This window comes from Calonectris borealis, chromosome 13, assembly GCF_964195595.1.
Source record: "Calonectris borealis chromosome 13, bCalBor7.hap1.2, whole genome shotgun sequence".
Classification (NCBI taxonomy): Eukaryota; Metazoa; Chordata; class Aves; order Procellariiformes; family Procellariidae; genus Calonectris; species Calonectris borealis.
The window spans coordinates 7,595,939-7,608,902 of record NC_134324.1 but is presented as its reverse complement, the minus strand read 5'-3'; the positions used below and the strand labels follow the sequence as shown (position 1 = coordinate 7,608,902).

The 12,964-nt window shown below is 52.1% G+C and overlaps 1 protein-coding gene across 10 annotated transcripts in view; it reads right to left on the bottom strand.

Annotated features, from left to right (window-relative positions):
• Window positions 1-6,601, bottom strand: part of ATP11C (ATPase phospholipid transporting 11C (ATP11C blood group)) — a 61,345-nt gene extending 54,744 nt beyond the window's left edge. For 8 of the 10 annotated variants that reach the window (XR_012675527.1, XR_012675528.1, XM_075161991.1 and 5 more), the window contains exon 1: window positions 6,490-6,600. Coding sequence is in view for 7 of the 10 variants with exons in the window: in XM_075161991.1 (XP_075018092.1) it covers window positions 6,490-6,516 (27 nt within the window). In the remaining 3 variants the exon portion in view is untranslated. Of the gene's footprint in view, window positions 1-6,489 lie in introns of all 10 variants that reach the window. The other 2 variants (XM_075161992.1, XM_075161994.1) reach the window with 2 other exon arrangements.
• Window positions 6,602-12,964: the final 6,363 nt, after the last annotated feature.

The window sequence follows — 12,964 nt, the reverse complement described above, 5'->3', positions numbered from 1 at the left end:
AATACAGGAAACTCCCTTGAAAAATCCCCCGAGCAAACATTTTCGGGGAAAGGCAAATGGGTTAACACTCAGTCACCCTGTGTCCAATTTTCTTGGAAAAATTCACACTTCCCAGACACCCCAGCCGGACTGAGCAGCTCGGGATCCTTCCTTACCCTGCCGCTGCGATGCCAGCTCCGCCAGCGGGCAGATCTCGGCCGCAGGGATCACACGGGATGTCCCTCCACTTGGCCACCCCTGTGTTTTCTCAGCAAAGACAGCAGGTTAAAGTCCCCCAAGGGGACACGAAGTCCCCTGCCCCGAGGAATTAGCAGCCAAAGGCTGTTTTTCTGTTGCACACTGCTGCAAATAAGAGATTCAAGCGTGGGTGGGTACCGTGGGAGGAAGATGCTCAGAGGGACTCAACCTGCATTGCTAAAAACGTGGTCGCTGGCAGAACAACTAATTTTGGTGCGAAGGTTTCTTCTGGCTGAGAGACTCCGGTAATGCTCTCCACCGGCTTTGCTTTTAACTAACATTTCAAAAAAAATCTCTCCACTAGAAAGGACGTCAACGGTTACAGCCAGAAAGCAGCAGTTTTAATCGGAAAGGAAGTGCATAAACCAAAGGCAACAGGATGAAATTAAAGGCAAGGCTGAAAAGCCTGCTATTAATAGATGGCCTGTTTGCTTTTACAATTTTTATTGTTAAAAGCAAATTGCCATGCCTTCAGCTGCAACTCAGTCAGTTCAGCTCCGAACCTTCCCCACACAGCCCAGACAATCATTATTATTCTTAGCAAAATACCAACAGGAACCAAAAACGGTTCCAAGTGAAGAATAAAACACAGCCTCGAGACACGTGTTATTCTCCACAGAAAAGTTTCTGCACGCCACGGGTTTAATTAGCAGCACCATTTATCATTAATGTTTGACCAGTGCTTTCCAGTCCCTCTTTACAGCAATTTCTAACCTCTCCAAACTTTAACTGCACGCGTGAACGTTTCCATGCAGCTGCTTGTCCAAGGCTTTTTTTTTTGTTTGATTTTTATTTATTTTTAGCCAAATGATCAAGCTATTGCTGGGAATAAGGCTTCGGTTAGGAGCCTGCTTTGGCTCCTAATTGCAGGAATTTGATAAACTCCTGTGTCCCCATTTTCCAGGGAATTGGAGAAACTCCTGTGTCCCCATTTTCCAGGGTAGGGGCATCAAAAGGGATTGCAGCCCTGGGGAAGAGCCTTTTGCAGCTCCAGGTTCCCACTTTGAGCCTCCGTTGTCTTCTCTGTGGTCAAGCATGGGCTGCCCCGTGGCTGCTACAGGGGAACTGGCCCTGAGCGCATGAAACACCGTTATCACGTTAAACACACATTACGAAATAAATTCCAGCAGCATTCATGAAAAATTCAAGTCGTTTCATTCAAGTCGCTCTTTCGAAGCGTGGGATTTCTCCACACAGAACTGCCACCCAGTGTCACGGAGACACCCCAGCCCCAACCTTTGCTACTTGTGGGTTTTTGTCACATTAACAGAAGCAAAACGCTTCTTGCAGAAGTCGGCAGTCGGGTACAAGGTATTTGACATGCAGCCTCACTCTCAAGGTGTTAGCATGGCTGAATTGGGGGGGAACAAAAAAAAAAAAGCAATTCTCAAGGCTTCCACCTCCTACCTATGCTCTTCTTTCTTATTAGAAAAGGAACTGCAATCACACGCTGTAATGTTTGGTTCACACCCTCAAAAAAAAAAAAGCAAGTGTGAAAGAAAATCGCAGATGTGCTCTGTGTCCCAAAATAGACTTTATTACACATTTACTGCAAAAACTAAAGACGGGAGTGTAAATCAGCATCCTCCACCCCAGACTCAGACATCTCTCACAAGACGTACTCCAGCATCCCCCCGAGCCAGGCAGGCTCTGGGTGGGCGGCAGCCGGCGCTGGTCAGCCCGCGCTGCCCGGTGCCCCCGGGGGCTCTCCTCACCTACTCCCCATTGCAACCGCAGGCACGGGGAATTTATTTCCCTTCTAAAAAGTGACTTTGGGCCATTTCTCATTTTCTGCCATTTGAATGGGTCTCAATGGGGGTATTTTCCTGCAGACCACCAGGTAGGACCTGTCCCCCTCCTTCCCAGGCTCAAATCATCTCCCCAGCCTCCGGGCACAAGTCACACATGCCTTCTCCAAGGCTTTCCTCCTGCCTCTGCTCCTCCCCAAAGAGGCCAGGCAGGGCTTCAGGGACACGAGGGGACAAAGCGTCACGTGCTGGTCCTACTGATGGCTCTGGGTGCAGCGGAGCACCCCGACCCAGACCCCCCTCCTCGGCAGCACCAGCCTTCCCCTGCTGGTGTGTGGGGTTAGGGGGTCACTTGGGGTGAGACGACCTTCAGAAAATCCAAAGGGGCTTTGCAAAACTACAGCAGAGCCCAAATGGAGCCTCGAACCTCACACCAGGCACCGCTCATGTGCACGTGAGCCCCACACGCAGGGACAGGATCCGTCCCCCCGCCACTTCGGGAAGAGTAAGGATTTGGAAAGGAAGTTTGTGACACTCACAAGCGCTTTCACGGGGCAAACCCCTCCTGCCGCCCGCAGAACACCAGCGGCACGCGGGCGCAGCCGGGGGATGCAAAGCAAGCGGCGAAGCAGTGCCCGGGGAGCCTGGCTGGGGCAGCCCCCGCGGGGGTGACAAGCCACAGGTGACATTAAAGCCCGGCTCGAGTGCCTGTCCCCTGCAACCCTGCCTCGTGGCGGTTTGCACGCAATTTTTTTTTAATTAGATAAAATGAGCCCCAGATGGAAAAGCTCCAGATGAAAGCAGCAGCAGGCATGCAAATTAAGAGTAACAGTCAGTTACAAAGGCAGCTCCTCGGTTTTATGGCTGCACAAAGCAAACCCCCTTCGCTCTCCTTCCCTCCGCTGGCAAGCCCGAGGCGTTCCAGCGGGGACACCACGGGACAGGTCCTGACCCGGGGGAGCTAACAAGTCCCAGGCAGAGGAGGGCAGGGGACCCCACACAGCCCCGTAACCAACCTGGGGGTACCCCCATCACCAGCAGCCACACAGCGGAGACAGGTGGAGACCCCAGGAGAAGACCAGCAAGGAACATCACCACCGGCCTAGAGCAAGGCAAAGGCACCGAGTCACGACACGGGTCGAGCCCAGGGACAAGCACCGCACCCGCACCTTCTTTCCCCCAACGTCAAGCAAATGTTCTCGAGAGCCAGCAGCTCAGGGCCAGCCCAGCACTTGCCAAATACCAGGGATTTACCAGGGCACGGGCTGCAAAGAGGATCAGGCCCCAAGGTATTTAATTAAAAGGGAATAACACAACTAAGGTCCTGTTGTGAGACACTGCACAAACACACGAAGCGAAGAATTCTACTCCCGATTAGGGACTGTTTGTTATTTTCTTACCCTGGATTTTACACACGAATAGGAAAATACCAGAGCGAGGACCTGCATTAACCACAGAGGCCAGAGACCCAGGCGGCAATGCCGTGATGGGCAAGCACTGGCCTGCGGGCTCAGCCCACACCAGGCACCCTGAGAGGAGGGAGAGCACCCCGGGGTGCTTCCCCCCCCAGCCTTCCTGCACCGTGAGCAGGGTGACGGCTCCAGGGGCTCGCTTCCAGACCAGCCTTAAATAAAAGCAAATGGGGGGGCAAAGCTGAAAACAACGGGGGCATCGGTAACATTTTTTTCTGGATTTCTTATTTAGTTCTTACAACAGCCCAGATCTGCACCGGCCCCGCGGCATCGGCAGAGCTGTGGTGCGCAGCTGTGGCCCGGAGGTACGGCTGTCTGCACGCTTTGGGAGAATCCAGGAAAAGTAATTAAGGAAAAAAGCACATTGTCGTTGATGCACAACACAGGGGCCAGCAATTCCGACCCCCAGGCATCTGCCAAGTGAGTTTGGAAGCAGACAGTGCTCGCCCCACTCCTGCAAGGAGCCCAGCACGAGGAGACGGACCCAAACCCTCCCCGGTCACCAACCCCCTTCCCCACTGTGCTGCCACGTCCTCCCCACAACAGCCGTACAAGCAGCAGGAGACTCAAAATAAGACTCCAATGCCAGAATCCGTTTCCAAAAGAGAATTAAAGTTATATTTCAAGTTGACAGTATCTCCTGAAAGTGGATTAACCATGGCAATTCAATCCTGCCTCCCCACTGCGATCCCGGTCCGACTCCCCGTTCGGCAGGGATGATTTCAGTGGTGTAAATTGAAGTTCAGAATCCAATTTGTTTCTGCACAGAGCATCAGTCTCTACCCTGGGGTAGCAAAGCAGACCCACATACACCACTCTGCCCCTCTTGCTCTTTTTACCATCCTGTTTCATACCCCACCCAGGATAAAAAAGTTTACGGGAGGGAGAAACAGAGCCATGAAACAGTCACGTTGATAGGGCAAGGCACATTTATCGTGCCTAAGCAGTGAAATCCATCTGAAAACAGGATTTACAATATCCGTTGGTATTTATGAGCCTCTGGCAGAGACCGCGCAGTGAAGAGGTGACAACATTTGTCTGAGTAGCCCTATGGGATCTTAAGTGTCAGATAATCTGCAGCCTTTAATAACTGCAGTGAATTTTCTGCAATGCCACTGTCACAAGACGAGCGTCGCTTGAAGCCCAGTGCCACCCATACGGGCAAGTCAGCCAGAAGGCACCTCTGTGGAGATCGCCATGGGCTGCCCTCTCCTCCCACGGAGCAGGAGGGGGGACCAACCCAAACCCAGCCACCACCTGGGAGACCCACAGGGCTGGGGATGGGGCAGAGCCGCAGCAGCATGGCGGGTGCTATCTGCCCAAGGCTGGGGGGACCCATGCCACCTGCACCAGCCTGATAACAAGCACAGCTCATTGCTGCTCAAACGCCGCTTGCAAAGCCGGTAGATGGAAAAAGCATCCAACAACCCTCAGCAACACCACAGTCGCCCTGGTGTGCTCCGCAGTCCCCAGGCAGAGTTGTTCCTCTAACCAGAAAACTACCTCTAACCCTCCAAATACGTGCTGCAACAGCTCAGCCCTGAACAAAGCCGTTAGAAATACCTGTGTTCAGTGTTCGGGACTGTTTCTTCTCCACGCTGGTGGACATCACGCCCCAGCAGCGGTGCACGTCCCCTGCCCGTGCCAAGGGAGTGCGAGAGGTGGCGCGGAGCCGGTGCGGGACCACCGGGCAGCGCAGGGGTCGCGCTTCAGGCGTGAGGAGGATGCTGGAGCCGGAGCCCAGCCAGGCACCTCCGTGGGATCCCACGGCTGCCGGTACCTGCTCACGGGAGGCCACCTAAAAATGCTTTTAGCCAAATTCAGTGGCTCCACAAGAGATGCTTCATATCCCAAGTGCCTCCTGATACCTTCTGCTGATAGAAAAAGCCTCCTGCGAGGGAGGGGTAGGAAGCAGGTAACACCAGGCAGAGCTAAATTCAGAGTCAGAAACTCAGGGCACCGAGATTAGATCTGATACATTTGTCTCCAGGGCTGCAAAACAATAGTTGCAGTAGGTGTGTTCTCTGCAAGGCTAACCCAAAGTCTTCAACAGCAATCCAACCTACAGAAGGGAAAATTAACCATTTCCCCCCCCCCCCAAGAACTGCTGCAGAGCTACCTCCAGACTTAAAAAGGAGATTAGAGTCCCGTGTGCTGAAAGCCTAGAAATCCGGCACAAACAGCTCGCTCAAAAACAAAAGTGAATACGAAAATACATCTCCCAGCGGTTCTGGCCTTGCGGGCAGCCGCAGGCAGAGCCCATTATTCTGGCAGGTAACCGGGTGCCAAGAGGTGCAGCATACCTCCGGAAACAGCTCCTGAACCTCCACGTTGTATACGTTGTACTGATAACATACGCCTGCTGTTCAAACTCGAGGAACTTTGTTAACTACGCACTGCGCAATAAATGACACTGCTAAATAAACAGAAGCTCCCAAAATGATGTTAAAACACTGGTTTTACCACACTTGCTGTGGAAGAGGAAAAAATGAGTAATTACAGAGTTCAGGCCAAGCAATGAGGTCACAGTGAAATCTTTAAGTAGCTTATGTGGCACCCGGAGGGTTTTTAACATATTTGGGGACACGAAGCGGGTGGAAAAGCAGCAAGCAGCACCCTGACAACTGCCCTGCATCTCGCCTGGCTTATAACCGTGCGATTTTGGGTGCGTGCTTCCAGGGCCGGAGAAGTCCCCTCCTCTAGGGGTTGGGGTTTTTTTTTGGGGGGGCGGGAGGGGGAAATACGGTCTGGGCTCTCACAGCAAAGGCAACTTCTTGCGAAGAGCCGCAGCGCCGGCAGGGCCCTACCGAGAGGTTTCGCAAGGGAGGGCTCTGCCGCTGCGGCTCGCTGGCGGGAACGGGCCGGGAGCGCTGCGGCCGCGACCCCCGCCGTGCGTGGGGATGCGCCCCGGCCCCCGCACCCACGCGTGCGACTCCCCCTTCCCCCCCCCCCGCCCCCGAAAAACAAGTCCGACAAAAGGAAAAAAAAAATAATAATAATGAACTTTCCCCCGTACCCAGCCCCGCACTCACCAGGCGGCTCAGGCTGCGGCGGAGCATCGCGGCGGCGCCCGGCCCCGCCGCCCTCACCGCCGCATCGCCCGGCGCGGCAGCGCCCGGCTCCTAGGCTGCCCGCGGGCCGCGCCGCCGGCCGCGCAGCATGCCCGCCGCGGGGCCCCGCCGCCCGGCACGGCTCGGCTCGGCCCGGCCGCGCTCGGCTCGGCTGGCGGCACTTCCCCCGCGCCCCCGCTTTTGTCCCGCCGCCGCCCGGGAGGCGGGAGCCGCCTGCCCCGGAGCAGCCTGGGAGCTGTAGTGCCGGGGCCGGGCCGGCGGGGGGAGCCCGCCGCGCCCCCGGGCCAGCCCGCGGGGACGGCCGCTGCCGGCGCCTCACGGGTCCGAGAGCAGCGGGCGCTGCCGGCTCCCGCCGGAGGAAAAGCAGCCCCAGGGACAAATCCTGCGGGGCCGGGAGCGCCCAGTGCGCTGGGGGCAGAGCGCGGCCCGCGGCTGGCCCGGTGCGCGGTCCGAACGGGAGTGAGCTGATGGAGGGGGATGGCTGTAGCAGGGGCTTGAGAGAAGCATCATCCCTTGCAGCCCCCAGAGCCTTTGGGTGAGGCCCCTTCTGTCCACCTTCAGTCCCTGACTGGAGCCACGGCCATGGTTAGACGCCAGCTGCAATCTTATGTTTAATTCAGGTCCCCTCCCTCCATGTCACAGCCCTCCTAATAATCCTCCAATACAGAAGTCCAGTCACTGCCCAGACGCTCAAGCAAATATCATAAACACACCTTGGAGCACTTTCCCCGACTCCTGACTGACCATGGAAGGTGTTCAGGGTCCCTTGGTGTTTTTCCCACTGCAAACTCTTCCCAGCAGCTCCGGGCACACCCCCAGGAGCGCACCCCGCAGGCACTAAGCCGGCCAGCCAGCCCAGCCTAATCCCTGGGGCAGTTTTGCAGCCCCTGAGCCCAGAACTGCCCCGCTTTCCCTGGTGCCCCCAGCCTGTTGGCAGTACATGGGCCAACCTGTATCCTCTTCCCTCTGGGTTGGGATAACGCGTGAGTGGAAACAACACTCATCTGAAATAGCTTCCTCGAGAGAGCATCTCCCTGGGCCAGAGGGCACAGAGCATGAGAATATTTGTTTCCAGAGAAATCACCAAAATCGAGAGAGATGAGATGTAACCTAAAAAAATCTGCATTTTCTATTATGTTTTTGACATTGTTATTGCCTGGTAATAAACTAGCCTTTTCTGGAGCAATATCCTCCATATCAGCACAGGGCAGGGGGTTTTCCTGGTGCTGTCCCTTGCTGACAGCCCCCAGGACCTCCGGGAGCCAGTGGGCTGCTCCACCCCGCCAGCCAGGAGCCGCTGTCATTTTAGCAGCCTGAGTTGCTCCTGTTTTGAAGCAGACTTCTCCCTGGAAACTCAGCAAAACTCACCTTGTTGCACCACGACAGGGTCCAGAGAGCAGCTGGGGGCTTCCAGAGACCTGGAAAACACACATAGATTTTTCACTTGGCATTTTTAAAGCAAGAATAGTACCGTATTGATTTTACCGAGGCTAAAAGCAGTCACATTTGCTCTACTTAAGCACCAACTGTCTGGCAGTTTTACACAGCATGACATCTCTAAGCTCACACAGAAAGCCTGCCCTGGGCAGCACCAAAATAGCAGTCAGGTGTTGGACAGGCAGGAGACTACTGGGGTTTTTTTTTAACCCCAGTTATCCCAGGGCAGCAGTAAGTGGGCCGGTGAAGGCTCCCACATCCCAGCTGAGCAAGGCAGCATTCCCAAAGGGACAGCCAGCACTCATCTGAATCCCAAGTGCAACCTTTCCACTATTCCCCGTGCAGCTGTGCTGTTACTTACCTTTCCACACAAAAGCCTAACCACAACAGAGGAAACCAGAAAACAATGCTAGGCAGTTTTAAACACATTTTAAAATAATGAATGGAAATTGTTAAACATCTTCATATAATGCCTAACCAGTTTAGCTCTAGACTTCCCTCCCCCACAAAACAACGACAGAGAACTAAACTTAGATCAACACTATACTGCAGCTTTTGCACTGCTTTTTGGATACTTTTCTGATGTTTTTCTAGCCTGTTTGTGTTGGCTAGAAGAGGGAGTTGTTGTTCTCAGACATTTTTCCTGTTGCAGGGCTCTGCGGTGGGTGTCGAACAGACCAGTGATGCCTGGTGAACCACCAGCCTTTGGGGCCAGGTACTTAGGTGTTTCCAGAGGCCAAGGCAGCCTGGCTTATCTGGTCCATAGAAAAAAAAAAAAAAGCTGTATTCTTCTCTTCAGTATATTCCTACAGGTACAGTTACTCCTCATCTTTCACCTGCATTAACTGGTAAGAAGGGAAGTTGGTCTCACCAGCAGAAGAGAGGATCCATGCAGCTACGCTTGTCTTTATAACTCCCATGCTGCACAAATCGCAGCCCCTATCCAGTTTAGTTTGAAATGCTGCTCTCTATTTTTAAAATGTTTGCTGGAGTTAGAACTAAAATGCAAGACTTGGACTGTGGTGTGGAATTAAGCATTACATAGGTAATTATCTTTAACGTATTGCGAACAGTGGCTGTGGCTAAGGTGTCGGAGAGAGACCCTCTTCCAGGGAACTCCCAGATGAAGCAAGTCCAAGCAAGTCAGCACAGCTAGGAAGCAAGTACAGGTGAGCATTTGGTCTCCCATACTCAGCCAGAGCAGAAGCATAGTCTGCTGCTGTGGACCAGGCTGCTTAAACCCATCCATCTCCCTGCTTACCCTGCACAGCTAAAGGCATGATTTCACTGGAGAAATCAAGGCAACCGTCATCCCCCCTTTTGCTGCTGACGCAGCAGCCTCGGGGCAGCGAAACCCCTATCTCAGCAGAAACCATCCCCACAGAGAGGAAGCAAAACAACCCTGACTGGGCTTTTTCACACCCTGAAACAGCCTGCACAATTCAGCTGCTGATTTGGTAGCAAACTGTATTAGCTCACAGGTCTTTTACAAGGGAATACGTTTTTAATGCACCTTTTAATGCCACAAACACCCGGTCCCCGTGCAGGTAACGCACACGGCACGGGCAGTACCAAAGTGGCCTCCCGCACGGAGCGGGCAGGGATTCCATCCTGCATCCAGGCATGCCCTCCCCACGGCAAGGGGACCACAAGGGGCAGAGGCCAGGGAGAATTTTGCACAATACAGCTCACTTGGGACCCATCACCACTTCAACCAGCATCAAAAACCGGTTATCCAGCACATCAGCCAAGCTCTCAGCAGGCTGCCAACCAGTGCGTGAACAGAGAGACCCAAGGGATTGCTGTGAACTACTCACAACATGGGAGAGTCCATTAAACCCTTTTACAAAATAGTTTTCATGTCCTGTAACCTTTGTTTTTAATGTTCACAGCGATGGAGGCTTTTGAACCTCAGTCCCTGGCAGGTAGCTTAGCAGGAGGGGGAGCCAGCCTCCCCAGTAACCTTGGGACACACACTAACCCTCACTGCTGGTTTTCTTTAAACGCTTGTTTTTGCAATGTTCTTTGCTCCTTCTGCCATCGTGTGGCCAGTTAGAGAATGAGAGCTGTCGGTAGACCGTAAAATCGGCTTGCCACGTCTTAAAACTGTTTTATGGATTTTTATAATAGCCGGTGGAGTATGAAGCCAATGGAGATGTATTACTTCTTTTCAAGGTCCATCCCACCTCCTGACGAGCACTACAGATTTATCTTTAATGTTGTGATGGCTCGAAGTAGATCTTGTTAATCCAACTCTTTAGATTGACAGCCAATTTATTGTAAGGGCATGCCCTCCCTGTTGACTTGCTGCTCGTGGAGCTCCTGCTCACATTGGGCAAGAGGACCAGGAAAAGGGCACTCGCTGCTGACCGCCACCGCAGCTACCGGCTTTCCAAGCGATTCTTTTCTCCCTGAGAACCATCCCAGGGCCATCTCTCTCTGGGAAAGTCTGAGCTCGTGCTCAGGGCTGCTGCAGTCACGGCACTCTGCCGAGACTGGCAGGGCTCTGTTCTTGCCCGCAGGTACTTCAATATGTTCCGGGAGCCCTTCCCTGACGGGTGCCAAGGAAGAGCTGACACCACCATTTTTTTCCTCCCCTTCTCCTGAATGGGGCAGATCCTTCACTGACTTGGTGACAAATGTTGTTTCATAAGAAATTAGAGCATTTTTGCCAGCAGATCCCAAGGCAGAATCCCTGTCTGTTCACACCCAAGACTTTCAAATCCACCAGCAGGCAACAGGCCCAGGAGCTCACTTTCTGAAAGCAGCCGAAGCCACCCAAACACTGTATCTGCTGGAGTCCTGCATGGCCATTAGAGGCTGGCGCCCCTGGGTATTTCTCATTGCCCCTCACCAGGACAGGGCGCAGGCTTCATCCTCCCCTCATGCCCAACTGCAAGGGTGTTACAAGGAGGGATTGCATTATACTTCCAAAACACCCACGAGGGAAGGAAGCCAAGAACTCTGTCTGCAGAGGGGTTTGTGTGGAGGAATGCCTCGGTACTTCCCTGGGAGCCTGCGCATCCCGTCCCCCCGGAACGGCAGAGCCTGACAAGCACCGGTGGAGAGCATCATGCAGTACCAGTTTCCAAAGTCCTGCCTCGCAGCCTGTGCCAAAAACACCTGCTTCCAACTTATGACTTCCTCTGGGAAGTCACAACCTGCAGCAGGGACCTCCCAGGGAGTGCTCTGGGCTTTCCCCAGCCTTCCTGGAAAAAGGAAGGAAGAGGCAAGTTCAGAGCCCACACTAAGCACCACTGAGTGGACTCAGCAGCAACATCTGTGCTGCAGTATTCGTCAAGCAAGGGGATTTGCACATGCTTTTCTCCACCCCAAGTCCATTTTAAATCAACTTATCACTCCACCAGCTTTCTTTGCTGGAGCAGGGCACAGGGTTCAGATGCTGGTAGCTGCAAGCCTGTGCAGCAGTTGTACCTTGCAACCTATGAACACAAGCCCAGCAAAAAAAACCTGACAAAAGACCTACAAAATCTCCCCCAAAAACTCTTCCTATAGCTGCATTATGCTTGGAAGTTGGGTTGTAAAGTCTAATGCAGAGCACAGCTTGGGTAGCAAGAAAAAGATTTACGTCACAGGTCAGGGATTTGGGCTAGAGTCTTGCTAAACCCAACTGCACTGAAATATAAATGCAGTTTAATAAGGTGAAAGTTCTCTCACAGGCAATCCTGAGCTCCAATTGCTGCAGAAGAATTTAAAACGAAAACTTTTGGTTAATAAATTGGCTCTTGGTCCCATATCCAGTGATATTCTGTAGCAAAAGCCTTTCTAATTAATACACTGATAGTCTTTCTCAAGAGGCACTTTCCCCTTATAGTCTGAAATACCCTATTCAAATATGCAGTGACTTACAGAGTGATAATTTATGAAAGAGAAAGACTACCAATTTTAGTTAACAGAATTTCCTTTTTTTAAAACAAGCTTTTTATAAGAGGGGGGAAAAAAAAGCAAGTATATTTGGTACATGATGTGACAAATCTATATACCTCAGATTCCAGCACGTTCCCTTGCGCCCTGAGAAAAATACATCCATTAAATAAATTTTATTACATCCTTCCTCCTCCTGCCAGCAACAGTGTCTTCAACAAGGCTCATTTAACCTAGAAATGGGAAGTTTTCATATTTTCTTAATTTCAAATCCTCGTTATCTTCTCTTTCCCTGCAAAATCTTAATAGCCTCTTTCATAAAAATCAAAAGAAGCTTGGGGAGTTACTCTCACCTAATAAAGCCTTGTTTTTTCTAACAATTCTGAAGAATACATGACAGCAAACACTCCAGCTCTCATTTTTAATGTAATACAACAGAGGATCTACAACTGATAACAAAAACCCAAAAGAAACCCTGTGCATGGTTATTCATTATTCAATGTGCGCAGCCTCTGAGAGCTGGAGGGGAGTGAAAGCTGCCTGATATCACATGCTGGCATTTTTAAGCTCTATATTTTGAATGATCTCAAGGAAATCAGCTGTGCCTTAGTGTGCTTACCCAGAAAAAATGAAAGTATTTCCCAACAATTCCTTTTTCTGACTGAGCTAGGAAACTGCCATAGGAGCATGCTGGCACCCAGCCCACCTGGGTCAGAGGGTAGGAGCTGCAAGCATGAGAAAGTGTACATAACAATCAGCTCCTCAAGCTCAAAAAAGCCATCCACTCCAGGCTTTTATCAACCCAAACACCCATTCCAAGGTTTCAAATCCACTAACCTTACTCATGTATGTTTATTTAACTATATACATGCTGTAACCAGCTTTCAGCAAGAGTGTAACCTGAGAAAGAGCCCCACACCTCAGCACTGCCTGATTATCACATTTGTGGGACTTCCAGCCCTATCCCGAGGGATGGCAAAGCCAGGGCGCAAAGGCTGCTCACCTCCCCACCAGCCACCGCTGTTGTGAGGCAAGAAATTTTTTATTAAATTTTTTACCTTTGGTCCAAAACACAGAGAGGAGACCTGCATGTGAAAGACCTTCAGCACCCCAA